The sequence below is a fragment of the Rattus norvegicus genome, chromosome 2 (assembly GCF_021556685.1).
Source record: "Rattus norvegicus strain SHRSP/BbbUtx chromosome 2, alternate assembly SHRSP_T2T, whole genome shotgun sequence".
Taxonomy (NCBI): domain Eukaryota; kingdom Metazoa; phylum Chordata; class Mammalia; order Rodentia; family Muridae; genus Rattus; species Rattus norvegicus.
In genome coordinates this window covers 176,666,209-176,687,152 of record NC_141535.1, presented here as the reverse complement: position 1 = coordinate 176,687,152, position 20,944 = coordinate 176,666,209, and the positions used below count along the sequence as shown (strand labels likewise).

General features: G+C 50.6%; 1 protein-coding gene across 2 annotated transcripts in view; it reads right to left on the bottom strand.

Moving 5' to 3' along the window:
• The window catches only part of Kcnn3 (potassium calcium-activated channel subfamily N member 3), a 144,443-nt gene extending 130,759 nt beyond the window's left edge, over nucleotides 1-13,684 (bottom strand). Inside the window, 1 exon segment of one of the 2 annotated variants that reach the window (NM_019315.3) lies at nucleotides 12,460-13,684. In NM_019315.3, coding sequence (NP_062188.3) covers nucleotides 12,460-13,389 — 930 coding nt within the window. In that variant the 5' untranslated portion in view covers nucleotides 13,390-13,684. 2 annotated transcript variants of the gene reach the window in all.
• Between the last annotated feature and the right edge of the window lie 7,260 nt (nucleotides 13,685-20,944).

The following is a 20,944-nucleotide window of genomic DNA, read 5'->3' as shown; positions in this document are numbered from 1 at the left end:
CGGGCAGTACCCTGTCACCAGAGCACCGCCATTTTCTCCTGTTCACTCCCTAGTTCCATGTGGTCACCAGCCCAAGTTGGTCACTCCTCCAGCTCCCTGCTCCATTCTCCAGATGACGAAGAAAACAGCCAGCCACCAAGTTTGCCCAAGCCAGAGAGGTTCCCACCAGCTGCCCGCAATCTCAGCTGACCCTCACTGAGTGTCCAGTGTATGGCAAAAGCCATGTCACAAGCTTACTGACAGCACCCCGACATTTCCCACAGAAGCCTGACCTCCAGGTTGCCGTGAATCACCGAGGACATTGCGAATCGATATGTTAGAGCAACTTCCTAAAGCTAGCAAGTGACAGAGTGGGGCTGAGACCTGGACAGTCTGCAGGAGACCAGTGGCAGGATAGCAGGATAGGCACCTAGGGCCCAGATGACTCTGCCCGGAGGAGGCAAGGAGTGGAACCCATTCTAGCCCTCAGGTGAGGGAACAAGGAAGCCAGATTTGGACGTTGATTTGGTGAAAACATTATCGATGTAATATTTAACACTCATCAAGCTCTTCCCAAAGCCTTCTCTTCATCTTGTCTCCAGCACAACACACACTCTCCAGGGAGGAAACATCATTGTCTCCATTTGCAAACCTAGAGACTGAGGCTCACAGAGCCACAGAGCCAGGACAGAAACTCAAAGGGTATGCAGGCCCATCCTTCCCTGTGGCTGGCTCCTGGAGCTCCCGCAAGTCTGTACATTAAACTGACAGCACCCTGCCATCCCTCCGCACATCCCAAGGCATTGGGCCAGGTGACTGGGCCAGGATGAAGTAAAATAAGGGGACAGGGAGCAAGGTGAGGCTCTGGAAGACTGAAGAGGGCTTTCGGTGTAAAAGAGCACACCCTTGGGTCGTACTGCAGTACTCGGGAGGCCGAGGCAGACAGATCCGAGTTTAAGGCCAGCCTAGTCTGCAGAGCAAGTTCCAGGACAACTATGGCTACACAAAGAAACTCTGTCTAAAGTAAAAACAGCTAAGGAAGGGTTGGGGATTTAGCTCAGTGGTAGAGCGCTTACCTAACAAGCACAAGGCCCTGGGTTCGGTCCCCAGCTCTGAAAAAAAAAAAAAAAAAAAAAAAAAACCAGCTAAGGAAGGAAAGAAGGAAAGGAAAGGCAAGGCAAGGCAAGGAAAGAAAACCCAAGAGCCATCCTGCTGCTGCCTTACTGCTGTGCAGGAAAAGAAAAGAAAAAAGAAAAGAAAACCCAGGAGCCAGCCTGCTGCCGCCTGTCTGCTGCGCAGGAAGGTGTCAGCCACTCTGCCCTGGGCTCAGGTCCCAGCTCTGATGCTCCTAGCTGGGCAGTACACATATCCCTTCTCTGAGGCTCCAGACCAGCATCTCTAAAATGGGGCTATTGATGTCCACCGCATATGCTGTAGCAAGGCGTTAATGAGGAATTTCATCACTGAATTAGATACCCATATCCACTTGGCCACTTAGTCATTACATTTACTTATTTGGGGACGAGCAGGTGGAGGTCAGAGGACACCTTACAGAAGCTAGTCCTCTCTCTCTCCACCCCCTGGGGTTTGAACTCAGACAGTCAGACTTGGCAGAGAGCAGCCTTACCCTCTGAGCCTGCTTTATCCTGCTGGCTCTGCTGTTGTTTTCAAGGAAGGGAAAGGAAGCATCTGCTTTAAGACTGTGGCATACTCTCCCAAGCTGCTGGGACAGACATATTGTCTATGATGTCATCTGCCTGTGATGAAACCCTCCAGACTCAGCCTACATCTAAGTCTGGCTCCCCACTCCATCCGTTTCACCCTAGGGGATCTCAGGATCCTTGACAACAGTCTGGACCAAGGAGGAGTGGGAACCATGGGCCAACAAAAGTCACGGGCTTTCAGGACAGACATCGAAGTCACCAGTGCCATGAACAAGAGCCCATAAAAGGCCATGCCTGTCCAGCTTGCTTGCCACTTTCTCCCTGCCATCCTGGACAGGAAACCCAGTGCCTTGAATATGTTAGGTAAACAACAGACCACTGATTTACACTCTCAGCTTAACCCACTTCTAGTCCCCACCACTACCCTCAACAAGAAGAATGAAAGCTCCCACCTTCCATGGCTGGAGAGATGGCTCAGTGGTTGGAAGCAGTGGCTGCTCTTCTAGAGAATAGGGGCTCAATTCCCAGTACCCACATGGCAGCTCACAACTGTCTGTGACTCCAGTCCCAATGGATCTGACACCCTCACACAGATATACATGCAGGCAAAACACCATTGCATACAAAATAAAATAAAAATAAATCATAAAATAAGCATTAAAAAATAAATTTTAGGGGCTGGGGATTTAGCTCAGTGGTAGAGCGCTTGCCTAGCAAGCTGTCCACAGCTCCGAAAAATAGAAAAGGAAAAAAATAATAAATTTTAAAAAATCCCACCTTCCGCTGTGCAAAACCAGCCAGCTCAACAGTCAGTCCCTGCTCCCAGGCTGCAGTGATAGCATAAACACTTTTAAGAAGAAATGGGGGCACTAGAGATGGCTTAGCAGTTAAGGGCACTGGCTGCTCTTCCAGAGGTCCTGAGTTCAATTCCCCCCACTAATTCATTCATTCAATTCCAAGATGGATGAATGGACGGGTGGGTCGGTGGGTGGATAGATAGATAGATAGATAGATAGATAGATAGATAGATAGATAGATAGATAGATAGATAGATGAGATGGCAGAGAGCAGTCTGCTGGGTGCTGAGTAAGGAGAGACCCCAGAGCTGGCTCTAGTCCTCAGGGACACAGATCCTTCCACTCCAGGAACCTAGAGTGCTTGAAGAAGTGTGAGAGAAAGGTAAGAAGGAAAGGACAGAAGCCCAGAAGCCCTGGATTCCTGCTGCATCCCTGCTTCTTACAATGCCAGGCCTCTTGAAAAACAACCTCTCTGGACCTTGGAGTCCTGAACTGGTCTCCAGGTCTCTGCCCTGTCTTCCTCACCGAAGTGGGCCCTGTGCAGGAGTCACGTCCACCCAGGTTGTTTGAGCTTGGCCATTCCAGGCAGGTATGAGGCTACCTAAGGCAGAAATGCCCCCAGCTGCCCCCCAGAGAAGGCCTGTTAGGGTCCTCTTCCCAATGGCCTCCAGGACTGAGCCCCTGCAAACACAGTGGCCCGAACCATGACAGCACTGTTACACTCTCAACCTGAGAAGGTTCAGCACCTTTGTCAGCGGCTCCAGATGGCTCCATGTGCAGGAGCTGTGTGAAAAGCTAACATCTCACACACTGGAAGTCAGAAGAGGAAAAAAAAATGGCTAAGCCCCAATCTGTTAACATCAGAAACCTCACAAAGGAGAGAAGGCCCAGGAAAAAAAAAAAAAAAAAAAAAAAACCAACCCTGGTAGAACCTCACTGGAATGTGGGCAGGTGGCAGCTCAGGCAAAGGTGTGAGGAGGAACCGCCAGCCTGGGAGAGGTGTCAGCCAGCCACTGTGCTGGCCACTTACTCAACTGTTACCACGTGTGAGTCTCTCTGGGCCAACGAATGTCAATATTCCCGCTTACAAATGGGAAAACTGAAGCTCAGAGAGGTTGAGTCATGGCTCTTAGGGTGACTCAGCAGGAAGGGTAGGCCATGGTTAGGACCCAGAGCAGTCCTGGCTCTGCCGAACTCCCCCACAGCCTTCTCCAGTTCCAAGCCCCCCCCCCCACTAGAAAGGGGCTCTGGAGATCAGCTGATCTTACAGCCTCCTCCCTCTTTGCTGGGTGACCCTCTGTGCAAGGTGCTCATTGTTACCGACTGCTCCAGGCCAAACACCAAATACCTAGCCTTCAACATGCTGGATGGGAATCTCAGAACTCAGAACCCACAGCTCCAAGGTGCAAGCACCAGCCCACTCAGCAACAAGCTTGCCACAAGCTTCATTTAAGCCAATGTTCATGCTCAGTAGACACTGAGAGACCTTCTTGTCCTTTAAGAAAAATGCCCAGCGAGCCAGCTCCACACTAACAGATGCTAATTTGCATATTGTTTCACACATCATCTGCCCGAATCACCAAGGTGCTGTTCAGAATACAATTCGAGCAGCATGTAATTGGGCCTTGGGATGGGAGGAATGGCTTCCTCACGGGCAAGCCCAGGTTCCCTGGCATAGCTTCCTCTACCCAATTACTATTGGTGCCCCCTGGTGCCTGGCTGGGAACATGGCCTTAGTGTTAAGCAGGGTAAAAGAGGCAGAAGTTATACAAAGTATCCCTGTCTCAGGTCTTGAAGCGAAACTGTGTGCTCTTGATGGAACCTTCGGCAAGATGTAGCAGTCTGTACTTGCCTGGATCTGTCTCAGGCCAGTCTCTGGGCTGGTTCCTTCCCTACAGCCCCAAGCTCTCAGTCTCATTCTGCTTGATCATCATGTGTCCCCCTGACCTTCCTCTCAGCCTCTGGCCTGGCCCCATGGGTCTATTTTTGTGCTCTCTCCACCTGTCCAATTTGAATGCCTACACCCAATTAGCTATGCCCAAGCCACAGACTGCCAACCCTGAGTATACTCATGATACGAGACTCCAGAAGACCAGGCCAAGCCACCATGACAGTCCCGCCCTCCCAAGAATGGCCCTCCCTCTCATTACGCACTGAGACCTATCAGCTTTAATACTGGGTGGCCTGCCCATTTTTTCTCGAGAATGAGGGCAAGGTCATATGTTCAACTCTTCTAGAGTCCTTTCTCCTAACCTGAAGCCCACCTTCTCTTCTCCACAACCACCTGGAAAACATGCATGGGGACACGTGTACTTGTGGCCCTCCAGGCTTGGTCCTCCAAGTGGCATCCTCTAATAAAAGCAACATCTGGTAGCTGCTGAGGTTCAATGCATGCCCAGGTCTGTGCTGTACTACAGGACACTAGGCTAGAGGGAGAGAAAGTGCTGGGTGCTACAGTACAGACAGACGTCTTGAGTGCTGTATTCTGTGCTTCAAAGAGGGCTGCTGCATGCTACGGTACAGGGAAGGATTCTGGGTGTTATATTGCAGGAAAGGCATCGAGTCCCATGATCTAAGGAGGGTTTGGAGATCCCTATTCCCATCTGCAAAAACAGGCTTCATCAAATTCACTGGTATGTCAGACTTAAGATATAGACTTAGATGCCGATCCCTTAGCTACCATACCAGGCCGTCCATAACTGGTAAGATCATATTTGAGGGGAAAAGAGCACTGGATCTTTAGAGTTCCTGGCAACTCACTATTAAGTCAGTAATTGTGCCCACATCCCGGGCAGGAGTGTTTTGATCCCTGCTCAGAACCTCTCAGGATGAAGCACAGCCCCCAATAAACTCTCACAATCCTCTTTCTCCCATCTGCCCGTGCGTGCACATCCCGGGGGCATCTTCAAGATACCTGCATAGATTATATTTCCCACACACTTTATCCCCCATCCCCTGATCCTACAGTTCTCACACTCAAAAATGTGTCTCTCTTTCCACAATGGTTCATCTGATCCTTCAATAACTACCCCACCTTCTACAGAGAGCCTCCAGCACATCCAGCCCAGGTTCCTCTCCCTCGTAGTGTTTCTAAGCACCAATACCATAAACCGCCCAACCTGGATCGATGTTGTCTGGCTGGCTGACTGCTCGCAGGATACCCCTAGAGAACATGGCTTTGAGGACAGTGGCTCAGCCAGTCCTTGTGGGGGACATGCTCTGGAGGCAGAGGAGGAGTTCAGCTCTTAGGTTAAAGTGAGTTAAGAACAATCCCAAGAAGTACCAAGAACCAGCACCTCCTTGGGGCTCCTGACAGGCAGAGGCAAACCCTCTTCAGCACCAGCTCTGCTGATAGTTCTAAACAAAGGCACAGAGTAGGGAGACTCAAGAAAGCAGGAGTCTAGAACAGCAATGGAGAAACCCCTCAGAGATTTCCTCACTCAGTTCCCAACTTTCTGGTTTGGAGAGAAAGAAAGAAAGAAAGAAAGAAAGAAAGAAAGAAAGAAAGAAAGAAAGAAAGAAAGAAAGAACTAGTAATGCACCTCAGCTCTGCGCTTCATTCTAGAGCCATCTAAGAAGGGGGTCTGATGTCTCGATTTTCTCAGCTGGAAAGTGTGGTTGGTTATAATGGTCCTGAGCCACTGTGGGGACCGTGTGGAGCAGCAGTTAAGCTGTGCCTGTGAGATACACGATGCAGAGCCCCAACTCCCCGTTACCACCTCAGCAGCTAGCATTGGAAAGAAAGGAGAAAACTAAAAGAAGATCCAGGCAGGCGGGAACATGGTAAGCCAGCTAGTTCATGGGGGGAAGGGGGTGCAGTCGCTTGGGGTGGGGCGATGGTGCTGTGGTAGGTACCTGCATCAAGCCTGTACAAAGCAAGCTCACTTTCCCTGTAATCTCCACAACTACTTCTTCACAATTTATCCAGGGTTATCCTGCTAGCGGATGTCCACACCCCCATAGAGAAAACATCTCAAGGACCCACCATGAGCCTACCCACAACCTCACTGAACAGGCTGCCTACCGCTGGGGAGCTGGTTGCCCTACAGAACCTTTAGTCCGGGTTCGTGCACCAACAGCTCCCATTCCAATCAAGTTCTGCCTATGTCTTGGCCAAGCTTCTTCGGTCCCAGCCTTTTGCATCTCTGGCCTTGGTCTGTTTCTTCTAAGAATATATCAGGGGCTAAGGGTGCTGGGGGCCAGGAGGATGGTTCAGTCAGCAAAACACCATCCGTGGAAGCATAAGGGTCAATCCCTAGTATCCATATAAAAACTAGGATACAGGGGTAGATGGGATAGGGTGAGAGCAGAGACGGGAGCCCTTGAGCTCATAAGTCAGCTACGCTAGCTCAGTCAGTGAGCTCTGGGTTCAGTGAGAGACCCTGTCACAAAAATTAAGGACACCAGACACTGACCTCTGACTTCCACAGGTACACATGTTATATGCACATGAACACATAATACAACAAACACATACGGAGAGAATGTAAGTGATCTAAAAGGACAAAACCAAAACAGAATATAAACAATCTGGGCTGGGGAGATAGCTCAGAGGACTGTTTACCTAATAGATGCAAGGTTCTGCATTGAAACTCCAAAATGGAAACACACACACACACACACACACACACACACACACACACACACACACACACACACTAAATCTAAGCAAGCATCCAGCAGCAGGCACAGAAACTTAGAGTCAAAAGGGCAGGATTCTTATCTCAGTACCACGCCCACCGGCAGAGTTCGCTTAGTGAGTGATTTCATCTGCATAGGTGCATGCCTCCAGCACCACCCACCTCTGGGACTCGGGTGTAAAGTCATCCAGTTCTTAAGAAAAAGGTCCTTGCCTTCCCTCACCTGTCACTCAGCAGCACTTCCCGCAGGAGCAGTGTGGGGCAGAAAGAAACAGTGTGGTCCCTGCCCCCAGCCTCTCCCCTGCCTCCTGAGCACCTGGGGGTGGAATGACAAGGGGAGGGGCCTTGAAAACCCATTAGCCTCCTCCGGACTTTCCACACAAGAAAAGGCACTCGAGTTTTCCTCCCCACGGCTCCTGAGAGCAAGCAGTCTTAGAATTACCAACCCTCGTTATTTAAAGAGGAACTGGTGGCTTTCTTCTTTCTCGCTCTCCCTTTGGGGTTTTGAGAGAAAAACAACTACCATTGAATGCTCTAGTGGTCCTGTCATGGCCCAAAGGAAAGAGATAGTGTGTCAGTACAGTACCACCGCCGACCCTCACAACACACACACACACACACACACACACACACACACACACACACACACACACACACACACACACACCCCGGTGTGCTTCATAAGTAACTGGCATGGAACTGGAGCTCTCTGCTCTGATTTTACATTTGCATCAGAGCCTGAGTCACAACACAGGTTACTCCAATTTTGTTCTGTTTTTCTCTGCCTAATTTTTCTTAAGGGGATCTTTTGAGGATGACCTCATACATCCTCCTTCCTGGAAGCTAAATAAGGGAATCAAAGGCCATGGAGTAGCTTTCTAATTAGCTTATTCAGAAGACAAATGCCCAGCCATTGTCCCAGTGCCCAGCACTGCCTGTGGGGAAGGGAAGTCTGGAAGCCCTGTGGAGTCTGTCCCCAGGATAGTTATAAACAGTGGGTGACGTGGGAAGGAAAGTAGGTGACAAGTTACTGGTAATCCTATAGGTTACGAAGATCTGACTCATTTGCTCACTGTCCACACAGAATATAAATAAATGGTCACCATGGGGGCAGGGTTGTGGCTGTTTCACAGTCAGATCTGCTCGTCTTCCTCTGGGCGGGCATGGTCAGTCTGACAATGAAAACGCAGACCTGAGGCCCTTGACTGCTGGCTCTCATGGTCCTGCAGCAAAGTGCTTTATGGACTCTTCTATCTTCATATCCCCAAAGGGCATCCTGCAGGGGGTCCACACAAGAGTCCGACCTATTTCTACCTCCCCAGCATACCTGAAATCACAGTTACTGGTGCCCCCCAAAATCCTCCAGAAATACATGCTCTGGCAATCAATAACCTGGCCTCAGGAGGCACTTGGGCCCAAAGAGGACAAGAAGGGTCCTTCATCCTATGTACCCTGGCTACCACTATGTCCTTCTGCAACTAGGGCCTCCGTCCCAGGAAGGCAGAGGATCAGGAAGGACTGAGGTGCGTCTTGGGTGCGGGAGACACGCTCGGAATGTTTACCTACGGTATGAAGCTGTGGCTACCACCTCCCCACACACACCCTACAAAGACCAATAAAAGCCTAGAATACTACCTGTCATTCCTGCCGAAGACTAGAGGGGCTTTCTGATATCTCTGAGGCCAGCAAAGAGATAAGCAAGAAATCGGGCCAGGCCTAGAAGCCACCATTCTCTGAAGAGCATGCAGTAGTTACCTCCTTTAGCTGCTCAGTAGAACCAGCTCAGGGTGTCAGCCCACTCGGTGGTCTGAAGAAGGAATAGTAACAGGACGAGAGTAGAATGTGCCCGGGTGAGCAGAGAGGGACCTTGTATCTTTGACTGCTTCATTCTAGACACAGGCCAAGCTGGGGTATCAGAAAGGAACAGGACAAAAAGTCTGATTGGGTAGACAGGAGGGACCAGGGGCCAGAGGTAAGGCTGAGGCAGGTCTCTGAGCCAGCAGTGGAGAAGCTATGGAGACTGTACAAAATCTGTGAAAGCAGGCAGCTACCCTGCTGCCCAGCCTGGGGAAGCAGCCACAGGCCGAGGAGGCCTGATGTCCTGTCAGGGTGTTAAAGAGGAGCAAGCAGGTCAGGTTACCTGTAACTCTTCTGGATCTAGGAGAGAATTACTAACAGCTTAAGGTAAAGGGTCTACATGGGGCAAACCAGCTCCATAAGAAAGTAAACAGTAAGCAAAAACAAACAAAACCTAAATTCCCGTGGCCGTAATCCTGTTAGACTCTAACAATTAGAGGGAGTCTCATTGGCAGAGACGGGATCCGCAAGACTTCCAAACAGGATCTTGAGACTCAGCCCTCTCCTGTTGTCTAAGTTTCCAAAGAGGAAACCCACCTACTAAAGATGATGAAGGTGGGGGAGGATGAGTAGGAGAAGGAAGAACGGGAGGAGCAAGAGAGGGAGAAAGGGAGAGGGAACAAACTAGGACCCCCCATTCAGCTCAGAGACAGCCTAGCACTTTTAGGGGTCCAAAACGCCCCCACCCCCCCGCCAGGCTTCCACCACCTTTCTCAGTGGAACTTCCTCCCTTCCAGTATCATCCCCTACAGCCTGTGAGGGTGGGAGGGGAGAAGCACTTTGTCCCCATTTCTCAACCCCTCTCACTGGCTCCCTTTTGCAACAACTTTGAGCATGCTTTGGGTATCTGCCATGTTGCTTTTCTCCCATGATGATTGACTCCCCCCGCCAAGGGTAGGTGGACAGACAGGGTACAGCCTCCTGAGATAAAGCAGAGAACTTCATTCAGAGTTAGCTAAGGCCCAGGGTTGCAGGCCATCAATCACTCAGAGCAAAAGGAACATGTCCTCACAGAGCCCATTTCTCTGCACCCCCAAGGCTGGGGAGCTGACACCTTTCCCTAACTGGTGCCTGGTGTTTAAAGACAGTCTCCAATCAGACACAGATTCCTTGTGGAACTTTCCTCTTCCATCCCTAAGCCTCCCTTTCCATCCATTTCAGAGCCAATGTTAGAATACAGAGGAAGAAGATCTCCCTCCTCTGTCATTACAAACAGCCACAGCAGACCCCTCTTAAATGAGCAGGCACTCTAGAGGGCCTTGACCTCATCTGACTTAGTCTCCCCACCTGAACGCTGGAGACAGCTTTGCAGAGTATCACAACATCCAAGAATCACACAGTCAACCGTGGCAGAGCTGAAACTCCAGATTTGGTCCTATTCTTTGACATGATCCTGTTTGCCTCCATGGTAGATAGGGACATTTGTCTCACTAAACATTTTGTTGTTCCAATCCCATCCCCAAGGTACACCGGAAGTGGTCACCTCACAAACTGAGGCAAGCGGGAGCTTCCTGGCCACTGTCCCTTAGTACCATCACCACCAGAGAATCAACGGCTTGGGAGAAGAGAAAGCACACACCTTGGGTGATCTCACCCAGTCACACTTACAGCCTCCCTTCCGGGGAAAGCCTCTTCCCATGAGTACTCCATCAGAGGAGATAGTCATCCCTGCCCGGTGATCCCCCTCCCCCAGCACATTCAGAGAAATGATCAAGGATCCCACATTCAGAGCTGGACAGAGCCACTGAGTGCTAGAAAAGCCAGTTCCTTAAGAGCGACCACAGGGACCACTGAAGAGACCATGCTAGTGCCATGCCACACCTCCGGGATGAGGGCTTCCACGGATTTCCCCTAACGAGGATTCCTAATTCCCAGGGGGTGGTTGCCAGCCCATCTCCTAAGCAAAGCACACAGCAAGAGAGGCAGCTTGAGGGAGGCAGAGAACAGAGGGACCTGCAGCCTCCCGGGCTCTCATTACAGGGAATGACTAAGTGAGCTGGGCTTCCAGGGGAAACCCCACTCTGCTCCTGGAGAGGTCTGTTCATCCAGGAGCTATTTAGACTGAGGCAGTTTCCAAGTGCTCTGGCTTGGGCAGTCCCTGCAAAGCAGCAGGTCCCTGGACTCTCTGCTGGGAAGTCTGGGCTCTGTCCATGCAGGTTGCCTGCCGAGAAGCACTGCCCATGTCAGGTTAAAGGAAGACTCTGGGAATGGGGGAAATCTGATCAGCACCTCCCAGGTTTTTGTGACTAGATCTCCACAAGGAATGTGACAGTCTCCAGCAGCTGTGCACTGCCTGAAACAGGCTCTATTTGAAACCTCCAACAGCTGAGCCCCTCCCAGCTACCCGCCAGCCAGCCCAGCCACCCCTTGTCCAAAATGAACAAGAAGACACTCACACAAGTACACATATACACATGCAAACACCAACAAACTGGGACCAAAGGGTATATAGTAGGGGAAATCGCTTGTCCAACGATTCCCTACATCTCCAAACCTTCCAGCATCCAGCTTCCTGGCAAGTACAGCACTGACAAAAATCCACCTTTCTCAAGCTCCTTCCCCTCTGGGAAGGAAGCCCTCTCCTCCGACTGAAAGGACAGAGCAAATGGAGCTCCCCTCACCCCCCAAGACAGTGCCTGGTGCCCGCCGTTCTCCATCCAGCGTGCACACATGTACACTCATCTTTATTTATCCCAAGAAGGAGTTGGGGTGGGAGGAAAGAACCAAGGCTGAGCTGGGGTGCCGACTCCCGCGACCCGCTGGGGAAGCCCTGTCATCCCATCCTAAGGAGAAGCGCTCCCCGTGCGATGCCAAGGCGGTGCCCATCTGCTCTGCCTGGGTAACACCTGTAGCCATTTTTATCAGGCCATGTTTACAAGACAGCAGCAGGTTTATTCTGAGTCCTCTTTCCTGAGGGAAAGCACTGCTGACTCCCTCCACCTATATTTTTAACCCGGTGCCCTTGGGAGAGACCTGGGAGCATCTGTATTTTACCCTGGAGTCTCTCTGGGAAGAAAAGGGAAATAGAAACTTGAGGGGGGGCTGGAGAATGGTACAGGATCCCCACCCCCAACCAGACATTTATTTCTTTTTTATCCTGGGGAAAATGGAGTGGAGCAGGGAGGGGAGACGAGGAGGGAAGTAGCAGGAACTGGCAAACACATCAAGGCAGAGTGTAATTAATTGGTGCGTTAAGCTGCTGGGTTATGCTTTAGTACGAGTGAGCCTGGAGGAAAAGAGCGATTTCTCAGAAGGGATTCTTTAATCCTCCCTAACGCAGAGTCTGCAAATTAGACACAGTGCATGGGGATGTCCCCACAAAGGGAAGCAAGAAAGGAATTCTCACAGGACCAAGGAAGAAAACCATGAGAAGTTAGGATGTTCCATGTAACTAAGCAAAGGAAATACATATCTCTCTCTCTCTCTCTCTCTCTCTCTCTCTCTCTCTCTCTCTCTCTCTCTCTTTCTCCTCTACATACTCCTTTTGTTGAATGTATAAAGAGAAACCACAGTCGTCCCTACCTTTGAGTACAAACCCCAAGACAGTTCGGTCTCTATCACCATAACAACAATTCCAAACATCCCAAAAATCAGAGCATAGTCACTCAGTCGCTTTCTCTTTTCAAACAGGGCCCTCCTGTGCCCCAGCTTATAGCCAATGTTTTGGTTTTTCCGCTTGTTGGCTTTGGGGAAGGTGGTGCTGCCAGCAGTGGTGCCGGCATGCTGGTGGTTGTGGGTAGCGTTGGGGTGATGGAGCAGAGTCTGGTGGGCATGGTTATCCTCCCTGGAGGAGATGATAATCTCTGGGGGGTTGCTGGGACTGAAGAGCTGGAGGGGTTGGCCCTCAGGCTCGGCCTCGATAAGGTTTCTCCGAGAGGCGCTGAGGCGGCTGAGGGGCTTCATGACCCCACCGCTGTATTTGCAGGAGCTCATAGCTATCTCCGTGAAGGGATTGCTGTCCCGCCGGTGCACCAGGGGGCTGGCCTGCCGGTGCCGGCTGCCTCCACCAGGCCCACTTGTGGCTGTGGAACTTGGAGAGTGGCCAAGCAAGTGGTCATTGAGATTTAGCTGGCTGCCTTGCCTGGAGGAAGGGTGGAGGATGGCGGTGGAGTTGGCTGAATTGGGAGCCCTGAAAGCCGTGGGAGAAGAGTGCAACAGACCAGGATGGACAAGCTGGCTCTGGAGTTGGGCAAGCTGAGGCAGGGGGTGCAGTGGAGCCTGCTGCTGCTGCTGCTGCTGCTGCTGCTGCTGCTGCTGCTGCTGCTGCTGAAGCTGCGGAGGCTGAGGCTGCAGCAAGGGTCCCGGAGGCTGCTGGGGGACTGCTGGTGGCGCTGACGGTGGTGGCGGTTGCTGTTGCTGCTGTTGCTCGTCCCCAGAAGATGGACAGGGACACTTGGGGTCTTCATCCAGATCCCCCACCCCCGAGTCATGGAAGTGCCCAGAAGTGTCCATCTTGGGGCCTGGCTGGGTTCCCTGCAGCACGACCCTCCACCCCAAAGCCACCCTCGTTCCAAAGATGACCTCAAAGAAAGCCAGGCATCCAAGCTTCCCCACCAGAAGTGTCTTGGCTCCAGTCCTCTCTCTTTGGTTTGCTTCAGTTCTCTGGGGCTGCCACTCGAGTGTGCATTGTATTGGGCGGATAGAAAAGCCAGGAGAGGAGCTGGGAGAAGGAGGAAGGGGCGAAAAGAACTCTATTCTGAAGGCGGTCCTCTAGGAGTGTATGAGGCAGACTCAGCTTCACTCCTCGCTGGCTCAATCGCTTCGCTCTCCTCCTCCTGACACTGTTATATGGCAAGCCAAGCCCACTTATTAGCCAGCAGTTTCATTGGCTTAGCTTAACTCTCCAACCCCCTCCTAACTCCGCCTCCCAATCAGGCTCCGCCTCAAAGAAGGGGCCTGCCATCCTTCGCTCCTCGCCGGGAGGCAGCGCAACGAGGACTGGGAACTGTAGTTTTTGCTCCAAGACCACTACCACTCCGACCCTTCCACACTCCGCCCCCGAGCTGAGCAGCTGCCTTCTTTCCTCTTGGAGGTATGGTCAGGATAACTGATGCCCACAGCAATCCGGGATGAACGTTGGCGCTGGGGCGGTGGAAGGAAGGGATTGAGAGCATCCTGAAGGGGAAGCTGTCACCATGCTGGGGGAACCGGGAACGGAGGACAAACGTTGATTAATGGCCAGTGTCTGTGCAGGTTGTTTCACGCATTGCATTCCAGGTACACCTTCCAAAGCCCAAGGGAATAGGGACTGAGCTCGCATTTTACAAAGAAAATTCACACCGGGAAATGTTGAATGTGGACCGCCAGAAGCGGAAGGGATCTACTCCTCCTGCCAGGGAGAAGCTCACCTACCACTGTCAGAGCACCTGCGCTGTGTACAGGAGCCTCTGTTATTTCCAATCGTCACATCAACTCTTTGAATGACGTCATCGTCCTAAAAAAGAAATAAAAGGAGGAAAGAGAAAAGAAAAGAAGCCCACTCACAGGCAGATGAGAAATATAGCTCTTGCCACTCCACTTATAATTAAAGGCACTGGGATTTGAACAGAGACCAATCAGAGCCCACTGCTCCTCTGCCGCTGCCCAGATGCTTTCCCCCCATTCTGATCAACACACAGTGGTCCTTCAGTAGCTAGTATTCACATGATGGATGGGAAAGAGCCAAAGAGAATCCGTCAAGGAAGAGCTAACTTCCCCAAAGCAGGATGTGTGAAGTAACCTGGATCCAGCCTCTTCCGGAACAGCTGGGCCTGGAGTCACCTCAGGCTCTGTAAGGAAGACTGGAGATCCCAGTGACTCCATGTCTGACCTGCCCCATGGGTCTCTGAGAGTCAGAGCTGAAAACAGCTGCTGGCTTCCCTGGTTCAGACTCTCCTCATAAAGTATTTATTAGGCTCTCACTGTGTGCAGAAGAAGCTCCAAGGGGACAAGGCCAGAGATGAATTCATTTCCATTTTTAATTGTGACAGCCTATAGAGAGTGTTATGAAATTCCTCTAAGCATACCTGGGGTCTTAAGGGGGAGACGTCGACTGTCGACTTCCCAGTTCCCACCATCCTCAGGCTTCTGTCTAGTGTCTTCCCTAGGTGAGTATGGAAATGCTAGGAGATCCAGGCACACACAGAGATGCATATGTGTGGCCACGCATGTGTACAGGTATGAGCATACACTACCCCGTGCACACCAAGCGTGCTTCCAAAGCACTTCTCCTGAACAGTGAGCACCAAATCTCCATGCCAGAGAGCATGACAGAGTTCCCACCAAATGAGCTCAGAGCCCTCCCCTCTGCAGGCTGCTGTGACAACTGAGAGGTGAACTACAAACCACACCCTCATCTACCTGATGATAACATTCACTCTTGCACAAGATTGCTATGGAGGATGATGGAGCAATGAATGAATACACACACACACACACACACACACACACACACACATACACACACACACTAGTGCAAGCCTAGTTTCTCGGGCATGTTTCCATGATCGGACAGGCTCCCAAGCCCCTACCTTATCTTCTAGGAAGCCTAGCAGGACCAGTCCATGTTCTCACCTGCCTCCTTCCTCCCCACCCCACCCTCACCCCCCCCCCATCAATCCTGAGTCAACGGTCTGACTCAAGGCTCTGGATCACATGATTAGGTTTAATGATCGTTAATAAATTATTGCTAATACATTGTTAGGAGCAAAAATGAGCTGCTAGCACTGGAATTTCGTGACAGATATAGATTCTGCTCAGTGGAAAATTAATTTCCAGGCCTGGAAGTTTCTTTGCCCTTTCTACCACACAGGTTGACTTCTGGATCCACTAACCTTTCTGGGTCAGTTATTCTAACTGTGACAGCAGGATCCAAATAGGGAAGAAATGCCACCATCATGAATACAGCTGCTCTACAGCCAGAGCCCATCTGGAAATGGTCTAAACTTGAGAAGGATGCTCTCCCACCATGGGTGCAAAAATTGTGTCCTGAGAAAAGTTGTACTTAAAGCTGGAGCACACTCCCCATGGGGGAGTCCTGACTACCATGGATGGTCACCCAACACAATAAGATGCCCTTCTGGTCCTCAGCTTCCTACACTATAAAATAAAAGAAAAGAGGGTCCCTGGCTTCTGTGAGCAGACCAATATAAGGATCCTATCCCACCCCCACCCTCAAACCTCCCACATCACTGGACATAGCAACTTTGCCCCTCCACAGTGTGCTGGGCAGTACTGGTTGGTTGGGTGGGTGGGTGGTTGGGTGCTTGGTTGGTTGGGTGGTTGAGTGCTTGGTGGGTTGATTGGTTGTTTGGGTGGGTGGGTGCTTGGGTGCTTGGTTGGTTGGTTGGTTGGGTGCTTGGGTGCATGGGTGCATGGATGCTTGGTTGGTTGGTTGGGTGCTTGGGTGCTTGGTTGGTTGGGTGGGTGGGTGGGTGGGTGGATGCTTGGTTGGTTGGTTGGGTGCTTGGGTGCTTGGTTGGTTGGTTGGGTGGGTGGGTGGATGAGTGCTTGTTTGCTTGCTTGCTTACTTACTTGCTTGTGTGGGTGGGTGGGTTGGTTGGTTTGAGACAGGGTCTCTTTATGTAACCCTGACTGTCCTGGGCCTCGATATGTAAACCAAGCTGGATTCAGACTCACAAAGATCCACCTGCCTCTGCCTCCCAAGTGCTGGGATCAAAGGTGTGTGCCACCACACCCAGCAGGTGGTTTTTAAAAGTCCACTGTGACAGGTCTTCTGAACTCCAGTTCACCAGCATCACAGTGGCAACTTGAAATCATTTGTGGTAGGAATGTCTACCCCACAGAAAGAACACACACGTCCTTCAGGGCTTGTTTCTTCCTGCCAGTGGCTACCAAGTTTTTACTGGCTAGTAAGCATCGACCAGCACATGGATACCTCCTGTTCCAGCTTCCACTCTAGCCCATGGGCTGTTCACTTCCAAAGACTCTGTTCCTAGCACAGAGCACACATCTGGCTTTCAGAGAAGCCCTGGGTCAATTGCTAACACTCTCACATCCCCATTGATAGCCTCAAGGGAGTGCCAGCCACAGCTTTGTGACTTTAAAGTGTGTGCAGATGAGTGAATCAGCCAGGATCTCTGCATCCACAGAGGCTGAGGGGAACAGCCTTTCCATCTGCCCTGAGCTGCACTGCACCCAGTATCTTCCCACCACTGTTACATGTCCAAGTGTACCACAATCATGTCTATACACAACAACCCATGAGTTGGGAGCATCATGAAACAATTGAGACACTAGACATATTTTTAAGACTTCTTATAAATACTAATGAGTAATGAGTGGCAGAGCCAGGGTGAAGCACAGGTCTGTCCACATCCAATAGGCAACCCTTGGGAGCTTACGTGCTTTCTATAGAGAAGTCATAGCTGCATGGGTGACAAACAGCAGCAACACAAATCCCAATGAGCAGGCAAGACACTAGAGTTCATTAAGACAAAAGAGACTTCATGGGAGAGCCTAGAGAGATGGCTCAGAGGTTAAGCGCACATGTTGCTTTTGAAGAGGACCTGAGTTCAGTTCAGAGCACACATATACAGTAATAACGGTAACAAACAATAATAACCCCAGTTCCAGGAGATTGATGTCCTCTTCTGACCTCTGAGAGCAGTAAACACACCTGGGTGCACACACAAACACACAGGTGAAACTCACAAAAAGAGTAAAATGAAGACATCTAATAAATAAAATATTTTTAAGAGGGAGGCATCCCAGCAGCTGGAGAAGTGTCTCGGTGGTTAAAAGCACTAGCTGCTCTTCTTGAAGACCACTGAGCACAGGCTGCCCTTCTAGGAGGCCAGGATTGATTCCTAGCACCCACATAGCAGCACACACAACCGGCTGCAACTCCAGTTCCTTTGTATCTGATGCCCTCTTCTGGCCTCCAAAGGAACTGCATGCAATTGGTACACAGCCATAAATTCAGGCAAAACACTATCTACATAAAATAAAATAAAAATTAAAAACTTGTAGAGAGACTTTGTGGAGGTGGTAGGACTGGAGCCATTAAGTCTTTACACTGCTTAAAGCGAAAGGGTGGAACATGGACCTCTTCTGGCTGTAAAGATGAGGGGTTGGGGTGGAGTGAAGTTTCTTGCTTCAAGAAGTAGTGGAGAGTGGATAAGGTCAGGGTTCACAGACTGGGGAAGGGTGACCACAGGCCAAGCCGGCTCCACTACAGGCTTTCAGTCTGCTCCAACCTCTGTCTCAGTTCACTCCTTACCACCTCCAGCCTGGGCCTCAGTATCACCAGAGTTGTGCCAACACAGACCTCCATGTCTTAACTAACCCAGACCCTCTGCCTCTCATGCTGCTCCCCACACCTCATCCACCACATTTCTCCTTAACCTTCGAGGCGTAGTTTAAGGGGGTTGTTTTTTTTGGGGGGGGGTAGGGATTTTGGTTTTTTGTTTGTTTTGGTGGTGTTGTTGTCTTTTTGTTTTGTTTTGTTTTGTTTTGTTTCAGAAAATCCTTCCTCTCCTGAAATCCCCAATGCAAACCAGGGCCCTTCCTTCCCCTCTGTCTTTGGCCCCCTTGCTAACATTGTCACCATCAAGCAGTGCAACTCTCATGACTTCATCTGCTGCGCTGTGCCTTTCTTAGAGGCAGAACTGATGTCTCTGCATCACACAGCAGAGGCCTGAGAGTGAAACCAGGAAGAGAAGGGAAGAGGAAGTCACAGCCTTTCCCTAACAAACAAGCAGTTTTCCATGTGTTAAAATGGGTGTGGCAAAAAGGTGTTTCCGGGGTGTTCCAGCTCTACGAGTCCCTCCTGTCATTCTTCAGGACTCATTGCCTAATCAGAGCTGACTAGAAGTAGTGGCCTGTGTTGTCAGCACCAAGCAGGGGATCTGATTGTGCCTGTATGACAGATGGGTGGGTGGATAATAAACACCATGACAAATAATAATGGGGGACCCCTTAGGCATCTAGGGGGGTGTAGATCAGAGGCAGCTCTGGACCACAGACCTAGCTCATCAATCTACCCAGATTCGGTCGGCATCGTGTTCAAATCTAGAAGCTTCGTCGTTAAATTAATTGGTGCTATAATGATCAAAACAACTGTGCTTGCATAGTCCCTCAGAGCTTTTACATAAATTACTTTATTTGCACTTCCTGGAAGCCCACAGACTGAGGCACTCTTGCTCCCATTCCCATAAGCTAATGTTAGAAAGGTCTCCACGCCTCTCAAGGTCACCAGCGAGCTATAGAACCTCCTCCCTTCTGCTTCTGATGCCTTCCTGCCTTAGGTTGCCCTGAGATCAGTCATCCTGGGATGTAAGGAACAGGGACCTCCTCAGCCTCCTCTATGTGCACACACACACACACACACACACACACACACACACACACACACTTGGATATCTTCTCTCCCTTCTGAATATTCTTGCCATTTCTTTTGTGTGATTTTTCTCTCCTGCTTTTAATTTGTACCATAAGTCCCTTGATGACAGGAGCTTAGGGTACAAACTGTACAACATACACACATAAACACACATAGACACATGAACACACGTGAACACATACATACATGAATATATATATACATGTGAACATACATCCACACATGAACACACAGGTACACGTACAAACTCCCACATATACACATGAACACACACACAAACACATATGCATACCCACACACCACCGGAACAACAACTCGCCCTGAATGCAGAGGGCATGTTGAATAAGTGAGTCTGAGTACATTTGTGAGGGTTTGGGGCACCTTGACTTTAGGGTCCTTGCCCCTGTCCTGTATCCCTAGCCCTAGGAATGCCAGTTGATAAGTATAAATCCCCTATAATGTTTCTTTTCTCTGATTTCCTCTATGCTCAGACTCTGAGGTGAGGTGTGTGAAAACTTAACTATAACCCATCTATCACATAAAGACTAAGGTATGACTACAGTGCCTTCCCCTGGCCACCAAGCCACACACTAACACCTCTTAGCTACCTATGCATGCCAACTCCCTGCTTTGCTAAGCAAAAATGAAATTGTTAGTTTAGACATCAATGTGATGGGGACAAAGGAGACCTATGGCCTGTCCATGCTTGGGGCACTTTCTGGGACTTGTTCTGTGCATACGTGGTGCCAACAGCCAAGGGTCAGATCAGCATACCCATTCTACAGTTGGAAAAATGGAGTCACGACATCAAACAGCTAGCTCTCGTGAACCAAAACAGTCATATCTGTTGACTCCACCCTACCACTGGGCTCTTTCCTCTGCCAAGAAGGTATCCCCTCTGCTTGTCACTCGTATCCAGGCCGCTCAGAAGCTTCTATGATGACAGGAGAGCTCTAAGGAGCCCTCTCTGGGGGAAACACTGAGTGTGCCCTTGGCCATGCGGGTCAGCTGGTCCCTCCCTGGTGAAAAGGTGGGAAGGGTACCTGGCAGAGCACTGGGAGGAGCCATGGGCTGGGATCCCACCCCTGTGGCTCCCAGCTGCCATTCTTCTGCCAGGGACCATGAGGCGCACATCTCCCCACTCACCTTACAAAGCCAGACCCTTATGTCTTCTGCCAGAGCTGGCTGTGAAGACCAAGACACGTTATTAAATGCTTCTCACGAACCTTCTCTGGCGCTTCGGTGTGAGGACTTACTGTTCTGGACAGATGAATCACTCCAGATGGGAGCAGTTGTCTGCGGGGTCAAGGTCAAATGAAAGGTATTGGCTCTGTGACAGGAAAGACGTGTGTCTAGGAAAAGGCTGGGGAAATGGGCACAGAGTGCCAACATTGTCACCGTGGTGGCTTGTTGGGTTCCCAGTGGTAGCACAGGCACTCTGTAAACAGGGTCACCCATCTGGACCGAGAAAGCCAGTAGCTGAGGGAGGCTCACATAGACCCCAGATTAGAGAGGGCTTCACCCCAGAGCCTGGAACTACCCAAAATGGTGTCTTTGCAAGACCAAATCAAGGAGAGATCCCTTCACCTGCCAGACTGACTGTCTTGTGAATAGTGAGGACGTCCTCCAAGGGAAGGGCTTCTTCACCTGGGTGGCAATCGTGCC